The sequence below is a fragment of the Narcine bancroftii genome, chromosome 2 (assembly GCF_036971445.1).
Source record: "Narcine bancroftii isolate sNarBan1 chromosome 2, sNarBan1.hap1, whole genome shotgun sequence".
Lineage (NCBI taxonomy): Eukaryota > Metazoa > Chordata > Chondrichthyes > Torpediniformes > Narcinidae > Narcine > Narcine bancroftii.
Window position 1 is genome coordinate 286,847,167 of NC_091470.1, and position 15,123 is coordinate 286,862,289.

General features: G+C 37.7%; 1 protein-coding gene across 3 annotated transcripts in view; it reads right to left on the reverse strand.

Annotated features, from left to right (window-relative positions):
• Positions 1–5,953: 5,953 nt before the first annotated feature.
• Positions 5,954–15,123, reverse strand: part of terf1 (telomeric repeat binding factor (NIMA-interacting) 1) — a 45,011-nt gene continuing 35,841 nt past the window's right edge. The window contains exons 9-11 of one of the 3 annotated variants that reach the window (XM_069921233.1): positions 10,570–10,655; positions 7,202–7,404; positions 5,954–6,922 (exon numbers count right to left, since the gene is read on the reverse strand). In XM_069921233.1, coding sequence (XP_069777334.1) covers positions 7,228–7,404; positions 10,570–10,655 — 263 coding nt within the window. In that variant the 3' untranslated portion in view covers positions 5,954–6,922; positions 7,202–7,227. Of the gene's footprint in view, positions 7,405–10,569; positions 10,656–15,123 lie in introns of all 3 variants that reach the window. The other 2 variants (XM_069921232.1, XM_069921234.1) reach the window with 2 other exon arrangements.

Sequence of the window (15,123 nt, forward strand, 5' to 3'; positions counted from 1 at the left end):
CAGCTGACGTGGACTTTTTACCCCCTCCATAAATCTTCGTCCGCGAAGCCAAGCCAAAGAAAGAACTTGTGAATGTGATTTGCAGATATGATGGGAGGCACAGTGGGTAGGTAAGGTCCCAAGCATAAGCCATGAACTTATTCTTGTGAATTCTGCTTTGCATATAGACCAGCTTTATTTGGCCATGGGATGAAAATGTTCTAATTCTTTAGGCGAGTCAGTGCATATTTTGAAAAGAACAAAAGTACAGAACCAAATTCATAGTAAAAGGGAAATCAAAGTGTTCAACATTGACAGTGACCAGAGGGAAAATGTAGCTGCTGACAGACACTAACAGAAACATTAGCTATGGGTAAGGATGTGCCATCTTGAGGATCAGTGTTTTCAGTAGTTCTGTAGTAGATGCAAAGATTGTAAGCCAGGCTATTGACCTCTCAGCCATACGACATCATCAACTTGTGATGTTTCAATTTATGGCACTTATGGCTGACTATATTTAGAGAAGCAAAAATCCAGCATGGCATATGACCTCACCAACATGTTAAAGTTGTACAATCATCAGTTCCTATAGGTTGAACTGTGTCAAATGGTATTGTTTTTAAGTACATTTTAAGGTCAATTTAGAATTACTGTATATTTTGGCATACGAGTTGACCTTCAGATAAGATGGGTCCCCATTTTCAGCCTCATTTTCATGGTTTTATCATATATCAGGTGTATAAGATGCCCCCCCCCCCAAAAAAAAATTGCATTGACGGAGCTCTCGGGTGTGGCCAGAAGGTGGTTATTATCATGGAGCCTCCAGCAAAACGACGAAAGTATGAAGAAAGTTTTAAGTTAAGTGTCATAAAAGTAGTCAAGGAATCCACCAACTGCTGCTGCTGTAGGACATTTGAGATAAATGAGAAGTTGGTAAGAGATTGGAGAAAGAATGAAGATGCTTTACGAAAAATACCAAAGAAACAATGTTCGATGGGAAGAGGACTCCGTCGTTGGCCAGAGTTGGAAAATTACATTGCAGAATGGGGACCTGAACAGAGGCAAGATTGCTACAGTCACAAGAAATAAAATCACAGCCTATGCACTGAAGTGGGTAAAGTCAAACCCAGAACTCAGTAAAGAAGTTAAAGGTGCAGTAAGTAGGCTGGTGCAACCAATTCATGAACAGGAAAAATCTGGTACTATGATTAAAAAAAACCCAAATATTGCTCAGAAACTATCAAAAGATCTTGATCATAAAGTTGTCAGTTTTTACCAATTTGTAATACATTGGCAGCAGAAACATCGGTTTACACTGGCAAATATTGGAAACATGGACGAAACCTCCATGAATTTCGACGATAGGCAATAAAACAGAGGAATGTAAAAGTGTGAAAACTGCACAAGCCAGAAGTATGGGCCACGAAAGGACCAGGTTTATGGTGGGGTTATTGTGCATAGCCATTGGTACAAAGTTAAAACCCTTGGTAATCTTCAAGCACAAACTTAAACAGAAAATAAAATTCCCAGCAGGTATTTTTGTACATTTTCATGAAAAAGGATGGATGGATGAAAGTGGTGTGAAACTATGGAGAGACAATGTGTCGAACAAGCGGCCAGGCGGTTTACATAAGGAACAGAGTTTGTTAGTCTGGGATCTGCTTTGCAGTCATTAAACTGAGAACACTAAAAATAGATTAGCACCAAACAATGCTGTGCTGTTATCCCAGAGGTGGCTTGACTTCTATATTGCAACCGCTAGATGCCTGCTTGAACAAGATCACGTGCATAAAGAATGGAATAATTGGATGATGAGTGCAGAAACATCCTTTACAAAAGGTGGGACAATGCATGCTGCTGATTTATTGTGGGACACTGATGATGAAGTGGAAGCTAACTCATCAAAAACAGACGGGACCATATGTTGACTGCTTAAACAGTAAGACTCTGGATGTGCTTGTGGAGGTCTTTGCCTCAGACAGTGATAGTGATTTTGAAGGATTTTAATTGTTTTTCCAAATAAATATCGTTCTAATTTACCAGTATCTTGAAAATTTGTTGTAGGTTGGGTTCTTTTTAGTGTTTTAAGGTTCGTCATATATGCTGAATCTACGTCGGGCTGTTTTTTTGAGTTGAATTAAAGGTCTCGGTTTTGTACTTGGCATATGTCGATCCTTGAAACCCTCAAAAAGCATTAACTGAAAGAATGTTTTTCAATTTCATTTGATGTATACAATTTTTGTCAATAACAAAGGTTTATTAATATTTTTCATGATCCTTCATGTTATTGAAATATTACTGTTAATCTTTATGCAAGAATATGCCCTTGCCATTGAAATCAAATGCTTAGTTCAATTTAGTGTTGCACAAAATTTGACTAGAATGTACACTTGCCATTGTGGAATTCCATTAAATTTTGCAAATAAAGATTAAAACATTGTGGCAGCTATTAATAGTGAGATATGGTGCTGGTACAGCGGTGGGGGTGGGGGGAGAGATATGGCAGTGCGACTTGGGCGGGCGAGGGGGGGGGGGAGAGACGGCAGTGTAACTCGGGCCAGTAAGGGGGAGAGATGGCAGCGCAAGCTTAAAGGGATCGCCATTTAAAAATAATTCCGAAATACGGAAGATTCCGAACAACGGCAGGTGTCAGGTCCTGACAATCCTGAATAAAAGATTAGGTACCTGTATTATTGCATGGAGGTGAAGTGGAGGGCAAGACTACTTTCACTTTATTTCTTCTACTGACAAAGTTGTGTACTAATAAATCCAGTTAGTAAATTCAATCTTCATGCCGTTAGGCAATCGGATCTGTCATTCCTCAAATTTATGTTTGACCTCATCCTGGCAATAAATTAAGCTGAAGATGGAAAGGTCTGTGTGGGAATGGAAGAGAAATTAAAATGCCTGGCAATCAAGAGCTCCAGATGGCTCCCAAGGACAGCACCATGTGAAAATCTGTTCATGACCGCTAACAAAAAAAAGTTCACAGTATCTTTCTCAAAAAAAATAACTCATAGTCTTCAACTGTTCTTGAAAAATTTCTACTAAAAATATCAATAATCGAGCAATGCCATAACTAATAGCAAAGATATTTCAAATTGAAAATAGTTCAAGAAGGATATTCTTGAAATTTTTGTCAGGTTTGATATACAATTCCTAAAACACTCTAATTGCATTTTATTGGTTTAAATTGTAAAGTTCAGATTTATTGTTAAGAGTGCACAATGGCATCACATGCAACCCTGCGATTCTTTTTCTTGCAGGCTAGGCAAACTTTCTGCTATTTGTAGTGGAAACAACTGTACTCAAGAAAAGATCATCCAAGAGCAGGGTGAGCTGCTTCAATGACTATCGCCCAGTACCACTCACATCCACTGTGATGAAATACTTTGAGAGGTTGGTCATAGCCAGAATGAACTTGCACCTACGTAAGGATCCGGGCCAACTGCAATTTACCAACTGAGACAATTGCTCCACAGCAGATGCAGTACCATTGGCTCTCTACTCAGCTCTGAATCACCTAGACTACAGCAATGCTTGCATAAGGCTACTCATCATTCACTGCAGCTCAGCTTTCAGCCCCATCATACCTTCAATGCTGGTTAACAAGCACCAAAATCTGGGCCTCTGCACCTAGATCCTTCACATCCCCATTGGAGGACAAGTCAGAACAAATTGGAAACAGTCTCCTCACTGACAGCACCTCAAGAATGCGTGCTTAGTCCATTGCACTGCTCGGTATTCACTTATGACTGTGTGGCTAGTCACAATTCAAATGTCATCCATAAATGTCATCAGTAGAATTACAGGTGGCAATGAGGAAGATACATCAGCTAGTGAGTGGTGCCACAACATTGCACTCAACGTTGGCAAAATCAAGGAGCTGATGTAAAACACGAAAATCTGTAGACACAGTGGTTGAAGTAAAAACACACAATGCTGAAGAAACTCAGCAGGTCAATGTCCTTTATATAGCAAAGGTAAAAATACATAACCAAAAAAAACCCAAACATTGGTTATGTATTTTTACCTTTGCTATATAAAGGTCACTGTTTGACCTGCTGAGTTTCTCCAAGGAGCTGATTTTCGACCTCAGGAAGGGGAAATCAGGAGAACACGAATCAGTTCTCACTGAGGAGACAGCAGTGGAAAGGGTGAAGAACTTCAAGTTCCTTGGGTGTCCACATCTCTGAGGATCTGTCCTGGGGCCTTCATGTCAATGCAATCACAAAGGCTCGCCAGTGGCTATACTTCCTGAGGAGTTTGAGAAAAAATTGGTAGATCATCAAAGTCTCTTGTAAACCTCTACAGGTGTACTGTGGACAGAATTCTGACTGCTTTCACCATGTCCGATATGGAGGTGCCAATGCATGGAACAGGCTACAGAGGATTGTAAACTCAGCCAGTGTCATCACACTCTATGGAGTCTTTACTCCATCAAGGAAGTCTAGAAGATAAAGCAGCCTCTATCCTCAAGGACCTTCAACACCCAGGCCATGCCCTCTTCACACTGCTACCATTGGAGAGGTTGTACAGGATGCTGAAGACGAATAGCCAGGGACACAAGACAGCTTCTCCCCCTCTGCCATCAAATTTGTGAATGAACAGTGAACCAGACACTACCTCATTTTTCATATTTTTGCACTAATTTATTTATTTTAAAAATGTAATTCTATAGCAGTGGTTCTCAACCTTTTTACACTCACATAACACTTTAAGCAATCCCTAAGCCATCGGTGCTCTGTGATTAGTAGGGACTGCTTAAGGTGGTATGTGAGTGGGAAGGGAAGGTTGAGAACCACTGCTCTAGACCCAATGGTTACCGATTTATTTTGCTTGAGAAAAATGGTCATTGGCCCATTTCCTTTGGAGTTATGAAACCATGCACATAACAAGTCAATTTGGTACAATTAAAACAGTGGTTTTCAACCTTTCTTTCCCACTCACATACCACCTAAAGCAATTCCTTACTAATCACAGACCACCTATGGCATAGGGAATACTTAAGGTGATATGTGAATGGAAAGAAAAAGGTTGAGAACCATTGTTCTACAGCAATATTTGCACAGTAATTCTGCCACAAAACAAATAATTTTATTACACGTTCATGGCAATAAATTCTGATTCTGGATACAAAGAGCTAAATATAAACAAAGAAAGAAATGTAAACAAATTGACTGTGCAATCCAGAAAATATTCATGTGTAAAGTAAGAGCCTTAGTCTCGGATTTATTTTATTTAGAAATCTGATAGTGGAGGAGTAGCAACTGTTCATGAACCTTGTGATATGTCTTGTGTTACTGAATCCTCTATCATGATAGCATCGAGAACAGAGTGTGTCCTGGGTGATGTAGATCCTTAATGATTGCTGCTGTTCTCTGACAGCAGCGTTCCATATAGATTTTCTTGACAGTGGGAAGTTTTGCCTGTGACGTATTGGCCCAGTCTTCTACCTTTTGCGCAATTTTCCACCCAGGGATGTTGGTGCCCTCATACTAGGCCACGATGCAGCCAGTCAGCACACTTTCCATTAAGTTTGCCAAGGTTTTTGATGTCATAACCAAACCTCTGCAAACTCCTCAAAGGCACTGGATGTGCTTGCTTTCTTCACATTGTCTAGGAAAAGTCCTCAGAGATGGTGACTCCCAGGAATTTATAGTTGCTCACATTCTCCATCTCTGATCTCCCATTGTTCACTGGATTGTACAACTATGGTTTTCTGTTCCTAATGTCTACAATCAGCTCCTTGGTTTTGAGAGCGAGGTTGTTGTTAGCTCACCATTCAGCTAAGTTTTCAATCTCTCTCCTGTATGTTGACTTATCAGCTCTTTTTATACAAATCACAGTGCAATGGGAAGAACGAATGCTCCATCCTGACTAAGTGAAAACAAGTCAAATTCAAATATGTGAAGATGCTTTCAGGTCCATAAGTATTGAGATAAACTGTAATAAGGGACAAATAACACATGGATATGTCAAATAACCTTTATTTGTATATTGTCCACATCCCAGAAATAATATACACACATTTTAGTTATTGCCAGTATCATTCCAAAAAATGACCATGCACAGTCAATTACTATTCGAAGCTTCTCTCGCTGGATTGAGGGACCAGGTCAATGGCAATACTTGTTCCCAAAAAAAATAGAACTGTAAGCTAGAATGTATGCATCTGACAATGTACAGCCAACTACTACAAGTTAAAAACCACCCCAATATGGGATATGCGTTACATTGAGAATCACACCGTATTAAGTTCCCAAATATTAGTATACACCAACTTTTCATCCTTTAGCCATTCTGAATAGGTTTGCTTTCAACTAGGAAATTTGAGCTTGTTACACATTGCCACAGAATACTGTGCTCCAGGATATGCTGAAAAGCATTGCATTTCAAGGTTTTTGTTCCTTCAGCTCAAAACTTAAAAGCTGCAGAACCAATCAACAAGTAGAGGCAAGTTTCCAACAAAAGCTATTGAGATTCAGTTTTAAATTGTGATCTGTAGACTGAGCACATTTTAGTAGAAGCACAAGGCTGACCACAGGAAATTATTGTAAATACTCCCGTTTACATAGTCAAGCAAATGCTCATTTTTATAAATTTGATCACATATTTTTATATCTTACTGAATTTCCACTTTGTAGGAGGATGTTGGCATTCAATTATATAATTCATGAACTTTACATTTCAGGTTTTATTCTACATGAAAAGGTCAAATAGGAAATGCAATGTAGCTAACAAAGTTTGCCAATCATTATTTTAAGGTCCGAATTCTCCTTGGATCCAAACTCCATGTATAACCCATTTCCTATTTGCTTGCTGTTTACTCAATCCCTTTATTTATTTGCTTTACTTGGTTCTCATGATGTATCATGTAGAAATGTCTTTGTCACTTGGCAGACTTGAGACTCCCAAAATGTATCAATGCTGCTCTCATAACCTACAACAAAAAGCAGAATATAACTTCAGGCATGGATTTCCTGCAACTTTCATATTTTACATATCTTGTACAAACAGAGAAGACAATAATGTGTGCAGATGGTAAATTTTAGAGATTTATCATGTGCGACAAATGTGTTAATGTTTTCCACAAGGCTTTGTGCATGAACAAGGATTCAAACATTTATATCAAGTAGTTAAATGAATTGGTCTCCAATTGGCATAAAATAAGGAATAAAGATCACCAAACCATCCCTTCACAGGGATGGTGGCTACTGACTGTGAAATTTCTGATGCCATTAGTTCTCAGCTTTCTTCATCAGAAGGGACCATGTAGAGCCTTTTCATAGTTCTCCATCTGTCCTTCAGCATCACGCTAGTACGATTGTTGAATTCATAGTGCTCCAGAATTTTGGTCCAATTTCCAGGTCCAAATCTTTTCACTCCTTCTTTTAGCTGCGTGTCTTCTTCCCACATCCAATGCTTGAAAATAAAGACCAATTTTAGCACAATCTTGAGACAATTTGAAGCACCTAACTTGAAAACAAAATCACTCTTTTAAAGTTCTGCCATGTTGTCTGGAGTCAGATTGGTCACAAGGGAATAAAATAAAAAAAGAAAAGTTTTAATTTTCAGTTATAATTGTGACATACACCAACAATTCACTGCCTAGCCCGAAAACGATTTTCTATAGAAAACCTACCCTGGAATAATATAGGATGGAGACAAGCAAATCTGCCCACCAAAGCCAGGCTGACCATCATTTAGCCATTTTACATTAATCCTATTTATTCTCTGCCTATTCCCACTGGCCTCAAGATTGCACCATTTGCCTACACAATTGGGACAATTTATAGTGGACAGTTAACCTACCACAGATCAGTGAGAATTTGGGTGTAAACCAGAACATTAGGGAGAAATCCATGCAAACATCTTGCATTGTGTTTCACACCTTACTTCCACCACGAAAAAAATATATTTGGCTTGCTAATTTGAAAAAGTTCTGAGATAAACTACTGTAATTGTAGCATTCAAGAAAAAGGGGAACAGACAAAATAAAGGCAAACATTGTATTCACTGCTGTGAAACAGTGAAAGTTCAGGGACAAATGAAAATTGAAAGGACCAGGTAAAATGTCTACATCTTGACAGTCATGAGACATGCAGTGTTACCAAGGCTGATCTCTGAAGACATGTTAATTAGCCTGAGCATCAAATATGAATATCAAACTTAATTTTTGTTGCAAATTCTGCTTATGTGTAAAGGCCTCAGTATCAATCTTTGGAATAATTGACCAAAAAAGTTTATTCATTTAATTTACAGTTTTTATTGCTAATGCAACTACTTAGACAATTGTATTCTGAGCACATTACAAAATGTTATTAATCTTGTAGCAATCACAAACTACTACTTAAAATTATTTTTTCAAAGACCATACTTCTAACATTACTAGAAAATATAGTGATGAGAAAAAAAGCATAAGGCGATTTTAAATAATAGAGAAAATATTTTTTCTGCATTAACAAGAAGGTTTTGGCAAGAATATACCTGAAATAGTTACAATAAAAGAATCTATAACAACTGTGAAGTCAGAAGAAATTCCCTGACAAGAAAAATTAGAAGTTTATTCCAGAAAAGACAATATAAAGTGAGTTGGTTTAGCTCTAAATAGCATAATGATTTCCTGTGAAGCAATGCTGTCATTTGTTATCAGGTTTAGGTGATCATCTGTAAAAGATCTGGAGGCAATTTTTGCTGAATGGATTCTTGAGGCATCCAATGTGACAAATTAACAGCAATAGAGGAGACATGAAAGTTATAGTATTGGGATGTTTTCAGTGTTAATGCCTGAATACATGGCAAGTCCACCCACTGAGGTTTCAAATGACATCACTTACATAAAAAATAGAGGATGTGAGGTTAGATATTTGGGGAATTGGACCAGTAGCGAGAGCAGGAGAGGAAGCCGGGGCAGGCAATTCTCTAGCCGCAACTGGATAGAATGGAAAAAAACCTGGCAAGGCTGGTGTGAGTTGGCTCAATGAAATGGTGCACTGGAAGTGGGTGCAGTCAAGTTTATCAAAAAGATGCAGTAAGAAAGAGGAGAAGGAGCTTTTCATTCCCTTGATCATGCTGAATACATTAAGTTCATGGCTGATTTACCACAAACTAATCTTTCTGCACTATCCTTACATTCAGTGGTATCCAAATATCCACTGATACTTTTGGTAATACATTCAATGAAGAACGATCTGCAATCCTAACAAGAGAAAACTGCAGAGATTCGGAATAATTTGAAGAAATTCTCAGATTGGGACATCATGCTTCATTCGCCACATGTAGGGTTATATCTATGTCAAAAATTTAAATGTTTTATTCTCAACTCTCGGAAATCGGGTCAGATCCACCCATTCTCTTCTCACTATCAATTTGACAGAGGCTGTTTTACTTCTGCATCAAAGACCCAATTAGAGAAATTCATCCGTAAAGGGATGATAGTTCCAGATTTACAATAGATTGAGAGGATAAAATAAAAATGGAGAATAGTTGAACCAAGGTTAGATTTTTTTTCTTAGAAAGGGTGATGGAAGAAACGAAGGGAAAGTGATCAGTTCTCTGAGAGTGGCGTCAGTATTTAGGCTTGGAACTGCAGTGGGCAAATGGTGACAGAAGGGTTCAGGCAGCAAAGGAAAGGGTCCTTCAGGGCATACTAGGAGGGAAATTAGAGAAACCTATTTAGTTCATAAATTTGAATATCACATTTAATTTTTAAAAGGCTGCATGTTTTAAGTCTGAATTGAACAATGAATATCAGTGAGGATTTAGTTTGACCTACTTTTATTTCATTTCAATCTTTATCTATTAATCCACCAACAAAGTAGTTCATATTGGCTCCATCATTTAAGGTCAGAAATATAACACCCAAATAGCAAATCAGGCTAGACATAATCTAATAAAACACTGCTGTGGAACAAGCAACTTATTGTACAAATTTTGGGCAGGCCATCACATGCCATTTAGATTAATAAAATTTGCTTTTGTTGCTAAAACATTTATTGAACGAAAAACCAAGGAATATTGTATACTAGGAATAAAAATAACCTATTTGAATATTAATATTTAGATATATTAATACAAGTATCAACAAAATTGTAATACATAAATAAATAACAAGCTAATCAAATGAAAGACATTTTAAGTATACAAAAAGAGAGTGATAGTTAAAAAGATGCATTTTTTTACTTCAAATGCAATTTTTCCCAATAATTCACCTTCAATAACATTCAAATTTAAACACAAAATTACATGCACTGGTTCTATTGAAGCTAATTATTGAGCACAATTTGAGGTAAAAATATTTTATTAATGTTCTGCAAATATTATTCAAAGGAGCCATTCAAATAACCGAATATCACAACTACAACTTTTAATAAGAGTTTGTCCTGACAGGAAAAAAAACAAATCTACAAAATCTTATGTCCATGCACTCCAGAAGTCCATACAAAATAAAAAAAAGTTCATTTTTACAGAAAAAGAACAGAATACTGGATAGATTATAATGAAATAATCAGCCATCACATCACCCCAAAAACTATTAACTATACAAATTTAGCCTCACATGGAGTAGATTTTTAAAAAATAACTTACTCTTTTCTTTCTTGTTGCCCCCACATTATTTGACCTACTTGGCACTTTCATTTTCCGCAGAGGAACACTACTTGTTTCTCTCTTCTCTGCAAAAGGTAGAACAGTCAATGTTTGCACAGTTGGAAAGGCCTTTACTTTTCTTCATGATTGCAATGAATCTCTGCAAGGGCAATTCTAACATGAATACCCAAGTTTCTGTTTGGAAACATGTTGTTTGGAAAGTGCCTCAGTAGTGTTGTACTTTGGCCAGGTGTTTATACAGTACATTTCTGATTACCCAAAATGCTTGGGACTGGACGTTTTACGGTTAACTGGATTTTTCAGTAAAGCAGCCCACTAGCATCAGCATTATACTTATAGCAGCGGTTAAACAACAAGAAATAAAAACACAACGGAAGGTTTGTCCAAGCACGAAATAATGTTTAATTCTTACCAAAAAAAAATGTGATCTCTGCTGACCAAATAAGATCATGCATAAATTTAAGAAAAAAAATCTTTTTTTTTCAAACTTTCAAAATTTCAGATAACAGAATTTTGGTTAAGAGGTTTTCAGATAATTGGAAACGTACTATATAATACCAACAGGTTGTATATGCATTTCAAACATTGTTCTACTGCTCACTTCCTCAGTGTGTCAGCAATATTACGCATATCCAAGTTACGGTAACCTGCGTCGAAGACCTTACTGCTGCAACTGTTAGAACACGTCAACTTCCTCTACCTCCGCTAAGAGATGATTAGCCTTTGTTGTTTTGCTTTAAGGTGGAATAGCAGAAAGCATAAAGCCCCTGAATGGAGATTTGACAGTGTCAAGCTGGGTTAGATTCAGCAGTATGGTGCAGCAGCTGGCAAGGTTTATTTGTGAAACAAATCCAACATAGCACAAATCAGTGAAATTGAAATCCTACTTCATTAGTGTGAAAAACTAAAGATTTCCAGTTATCATTCAAAGGCCTTGAATGTAACACACAAGAAATTGGGATAATTCGCTAGACAAGCAGATCGTACAAACATCAAATTCTGCCCATAGCTCAAAAAAAACAGAAGTGGGGCATTTCCAAGTCTGCAAAAAGCATGGGGCAAGTTGGAAAATTTTTCAGCAAGCCAGACTAGGCTTCTCCAGCTGCACAATTCTATAGCTTGCTTGGTGCTAATTGATCTTTCTTTTCAGTTAAAACTTGTGCACAGCTGTATGAATGATAACCTATTAGTCTGCGTGCAGGAGAACTCTTCACACTGAACCAAGTATTTGGTGACAAATAAAGTTAAAACTTAAGCCTCTAAAAATCCAGTTAAGGTTCTGGTTACTGGATACAAATGACATGCTCTTTAATTCAAAGCAATCTCAGCATTGTGACGTTGGTTTTCAAATTTTTTATATATATGTAAAACCTTAGATCTTTATCTAACTTCTTCCGAGAATGAAAAAGATCCTCATAAAGAACAGTTCATTCATCAACCAGGCTTTGTTTACTTCTCAATCAACACTACAAAACAGGGGGGGGAGTCACGTGATGGAGTAGTGGCCGGACGGTGAACTCCAGCCCTCTCCAGAAAAGTCGGGAAAAACAAGAGAAAACACAAAGGCACAGAAATAAAAGTTACAGAAAAGTGAGTATAAAGGTGGAAAGAAGATGGCGACAAAAAAAGAAAAATCGAAAGCAACGGCAAGAAGAGAGGAAGAGAAGACAAAGGAGAAAAAAGGTGAAGGCCTTACCTGTCCGAAGAGGCCCGCTGCGGAGAGAGAAACCCGCTCCCTCAGGTCGGTAAATAATGGACTACAAAAATGGCTCGCTGAGCCGAGTAAAAGTGCGCAACCGCGCATGCGCGAGACTTCGCGCATGCGCGATGCGAATGAAAGAAAACACACCGACGGGAGGGGGGACCAGCTGGGGAGTCGATCTCCACAGCCGGCAACGACAGCTGCAGAACACCTGCAGCAAGAAGAGACCACAGAAGACAATAGAAACAAGAAAGAAGAGGAGGAAAGGGCAACAAAGAAACAACAGATGGTCAACCCAGAGGAAGAAGAAGAGGAAGAGTATGGTGAAATAGAAGAAGAAAAGAAAGGCAAGGTAAAGGATATACTTGCTCTTATTAAAGGATACATGGAGTCATTTAAAGAATGGCAAACACAGGAATTTAAGGATTTAAGAAAAAGAATAAACAACACAGAAGAGAAAATAAATAAAATGGAGATGACCTTAACAGAAATGGGAAAGAAAATGGACAAGATGGAAGAGCGGGCAGTAGCAGCAGAAATGGAGGTAGAAGACTTAAAAAAGAAATTGGAGAAATCTAATAAAAAAACTAAAGAGACACAAGAACTACTAGCTCAAAAAATAGATACAATGGAAAACCATAACAGAAGAAATAACATAAAGATAGTGGGCCTTAAGGAAGATGAAGAAGGCAAGAATATGAGGGAGTTTATAAAAGAGTGGATCCCTAAGACCCTAGGATGTCCAGAACTACAGCATGAAATGGAAATAGAAAGGGCACATAGAGTATTGGCCTCTAAACCACAACCACAACGAAAACCAAGATCTATTGTAGTAAAATTCCTAAGATATACTACAAGAGAAAAGGTACTGGAGAAGACAATGGAAAAAGTAAGAGAGGGCAACAAACCACTGGAGTATAAAGGGCAAAAAATCTTCATTTATCCAGATATAAGCTTTGAACTCCTAAAGAAGAGAAAAGAGTTCAATACAGCAAAGGCGATTTTATGGAAGAAAGGGTATAAATTTATACTAAAGCATCCAGCGGTATTGAAAATATTTATTCCAGGACAACAAAACAGACTATTCTCGGATCCAGAGGGGGCACGAAAATTTGCAGAACAATTACAAAAATAGACTGAGGGAGGAAGGCGGGTAATGAGAGTTAAAATGATCGCGACTGATATGTATGTGGGTAAAGACAAAAATAGACTGAGGGATGAAGACGGGTAATGAGAGTAAAAATGATCACGATTGATATGTATGCGGGTAAAGAAGTATAAGAGTGAATAGAGACAATGAGCATACATGAATGTATCTGTACTTAGAGGAAAATATAGATAGTATAGACAAGAATTAATAAGGGAAGGTAATGGAATAGAGAGAATAAGGAGGGAATTAAAAGAGTGACCTTTGTGACATATGAAAAGTGAAATCTTTTCTGGGGGAGGTGGGGTGGGGGGAAATAGCGGTCACTGCAAAATCAGTTGACGCTTGCGAGTGGATTCGCAAATCCAAATGGAGAGGGGAGATGTGGTTGTCCGACAAGGGATAAAGGACAACTCAGGAGGTGAAGGGGAGATTGGGGATAAATAAGATAGAAATAGGAGAATAAGGAAAATGTTAGATGTTGTAGGAATGTTGTCTTATAAAGAGTTGAAAATAAGAAAACAGAAATGGAAAAGGAGGAAAGGTAATGATGGAAAAACGGAAAGAGAAGATAAACAAAATATAAAAGGGCTACGCTGAACTATATGTCTTTAAATATTAATGGAATACATAACCAAATTAAAAGGAAGAAACTACCAAATTTAAATGAATAAATGTATTCCATTAGAAAAAAAATAACATATTGGTTAAGAAATAATATTGAAATATTCGAACAAGTATAGGAGCCTTACATTAAATACAATAGCGAAAACCTACCGGGGACAAACATTACCTAAGTTGATGGAAGGAGAAGGAAAGAAAAGAATGGACTCAGTAGAATTTCTGGTGTAATTTTGTTGAATGACAACATTGTCTGACTGGCTTAATGCAACCTAGATTGTATACCTAAAATGGATGAGGGGGGGGGGTGGGGGGGTGGTTTGGGAGGAAGGGGGGGGGGAGAGAAAGTCACTGTATATGTGTGAAAAAGAGATAGTGTATATCGTGGCTGGTGTGGTTTATGGTGTGAAAAATAAAAAAAAATTATAAAAAAAAAAAAAAACCACTACAAAACAGAATGTCTAATCCCTCATTTTACTGCTATTTACAGCACTTGGTCATCAAATAAAAATAAAACTTAAATGCAACAACTTTACTGAAATCTTTATGTTGGGCTGCAATTCAAATCTTTCAGAAATAGTTCAAACAGCTGGGCCACAGATCCAAGTATGCAATTTTCACTTTAAACCCCTGATTTGAATCGTGTGGCTGTGGACTGCTGCCAAGAGGCCACAGTATTTCCTACTGGCCAAGCAAGAAAAAAGTGAAACCACAAAACTTAACTTATTCAGTAAAATTCTGCACTTGTAATTTGGAAGCTGGGATAACACTACCTACAGACACATTCACTCAAGTTATTTTTCCAGAGAACAGATAAAATGGAAAATTATATGGAACTAGTCAATAATGTACAGTCTATCAGAACAGATCATACATAATACAGGTACATAATCTTTTATCCAAAATTCTGAAAACCGAAACCTCCTAAAACTGAACATTTTCCCCATTGATGTCATCTGCACACCAAAGCTCGCGTTTGGCGTCAAACATGACCCGACGTCACCCACCCCCCATCCAACGCCATGTTTCAGTGTTCCTACCAGTCAGACATTTTACTGTATGT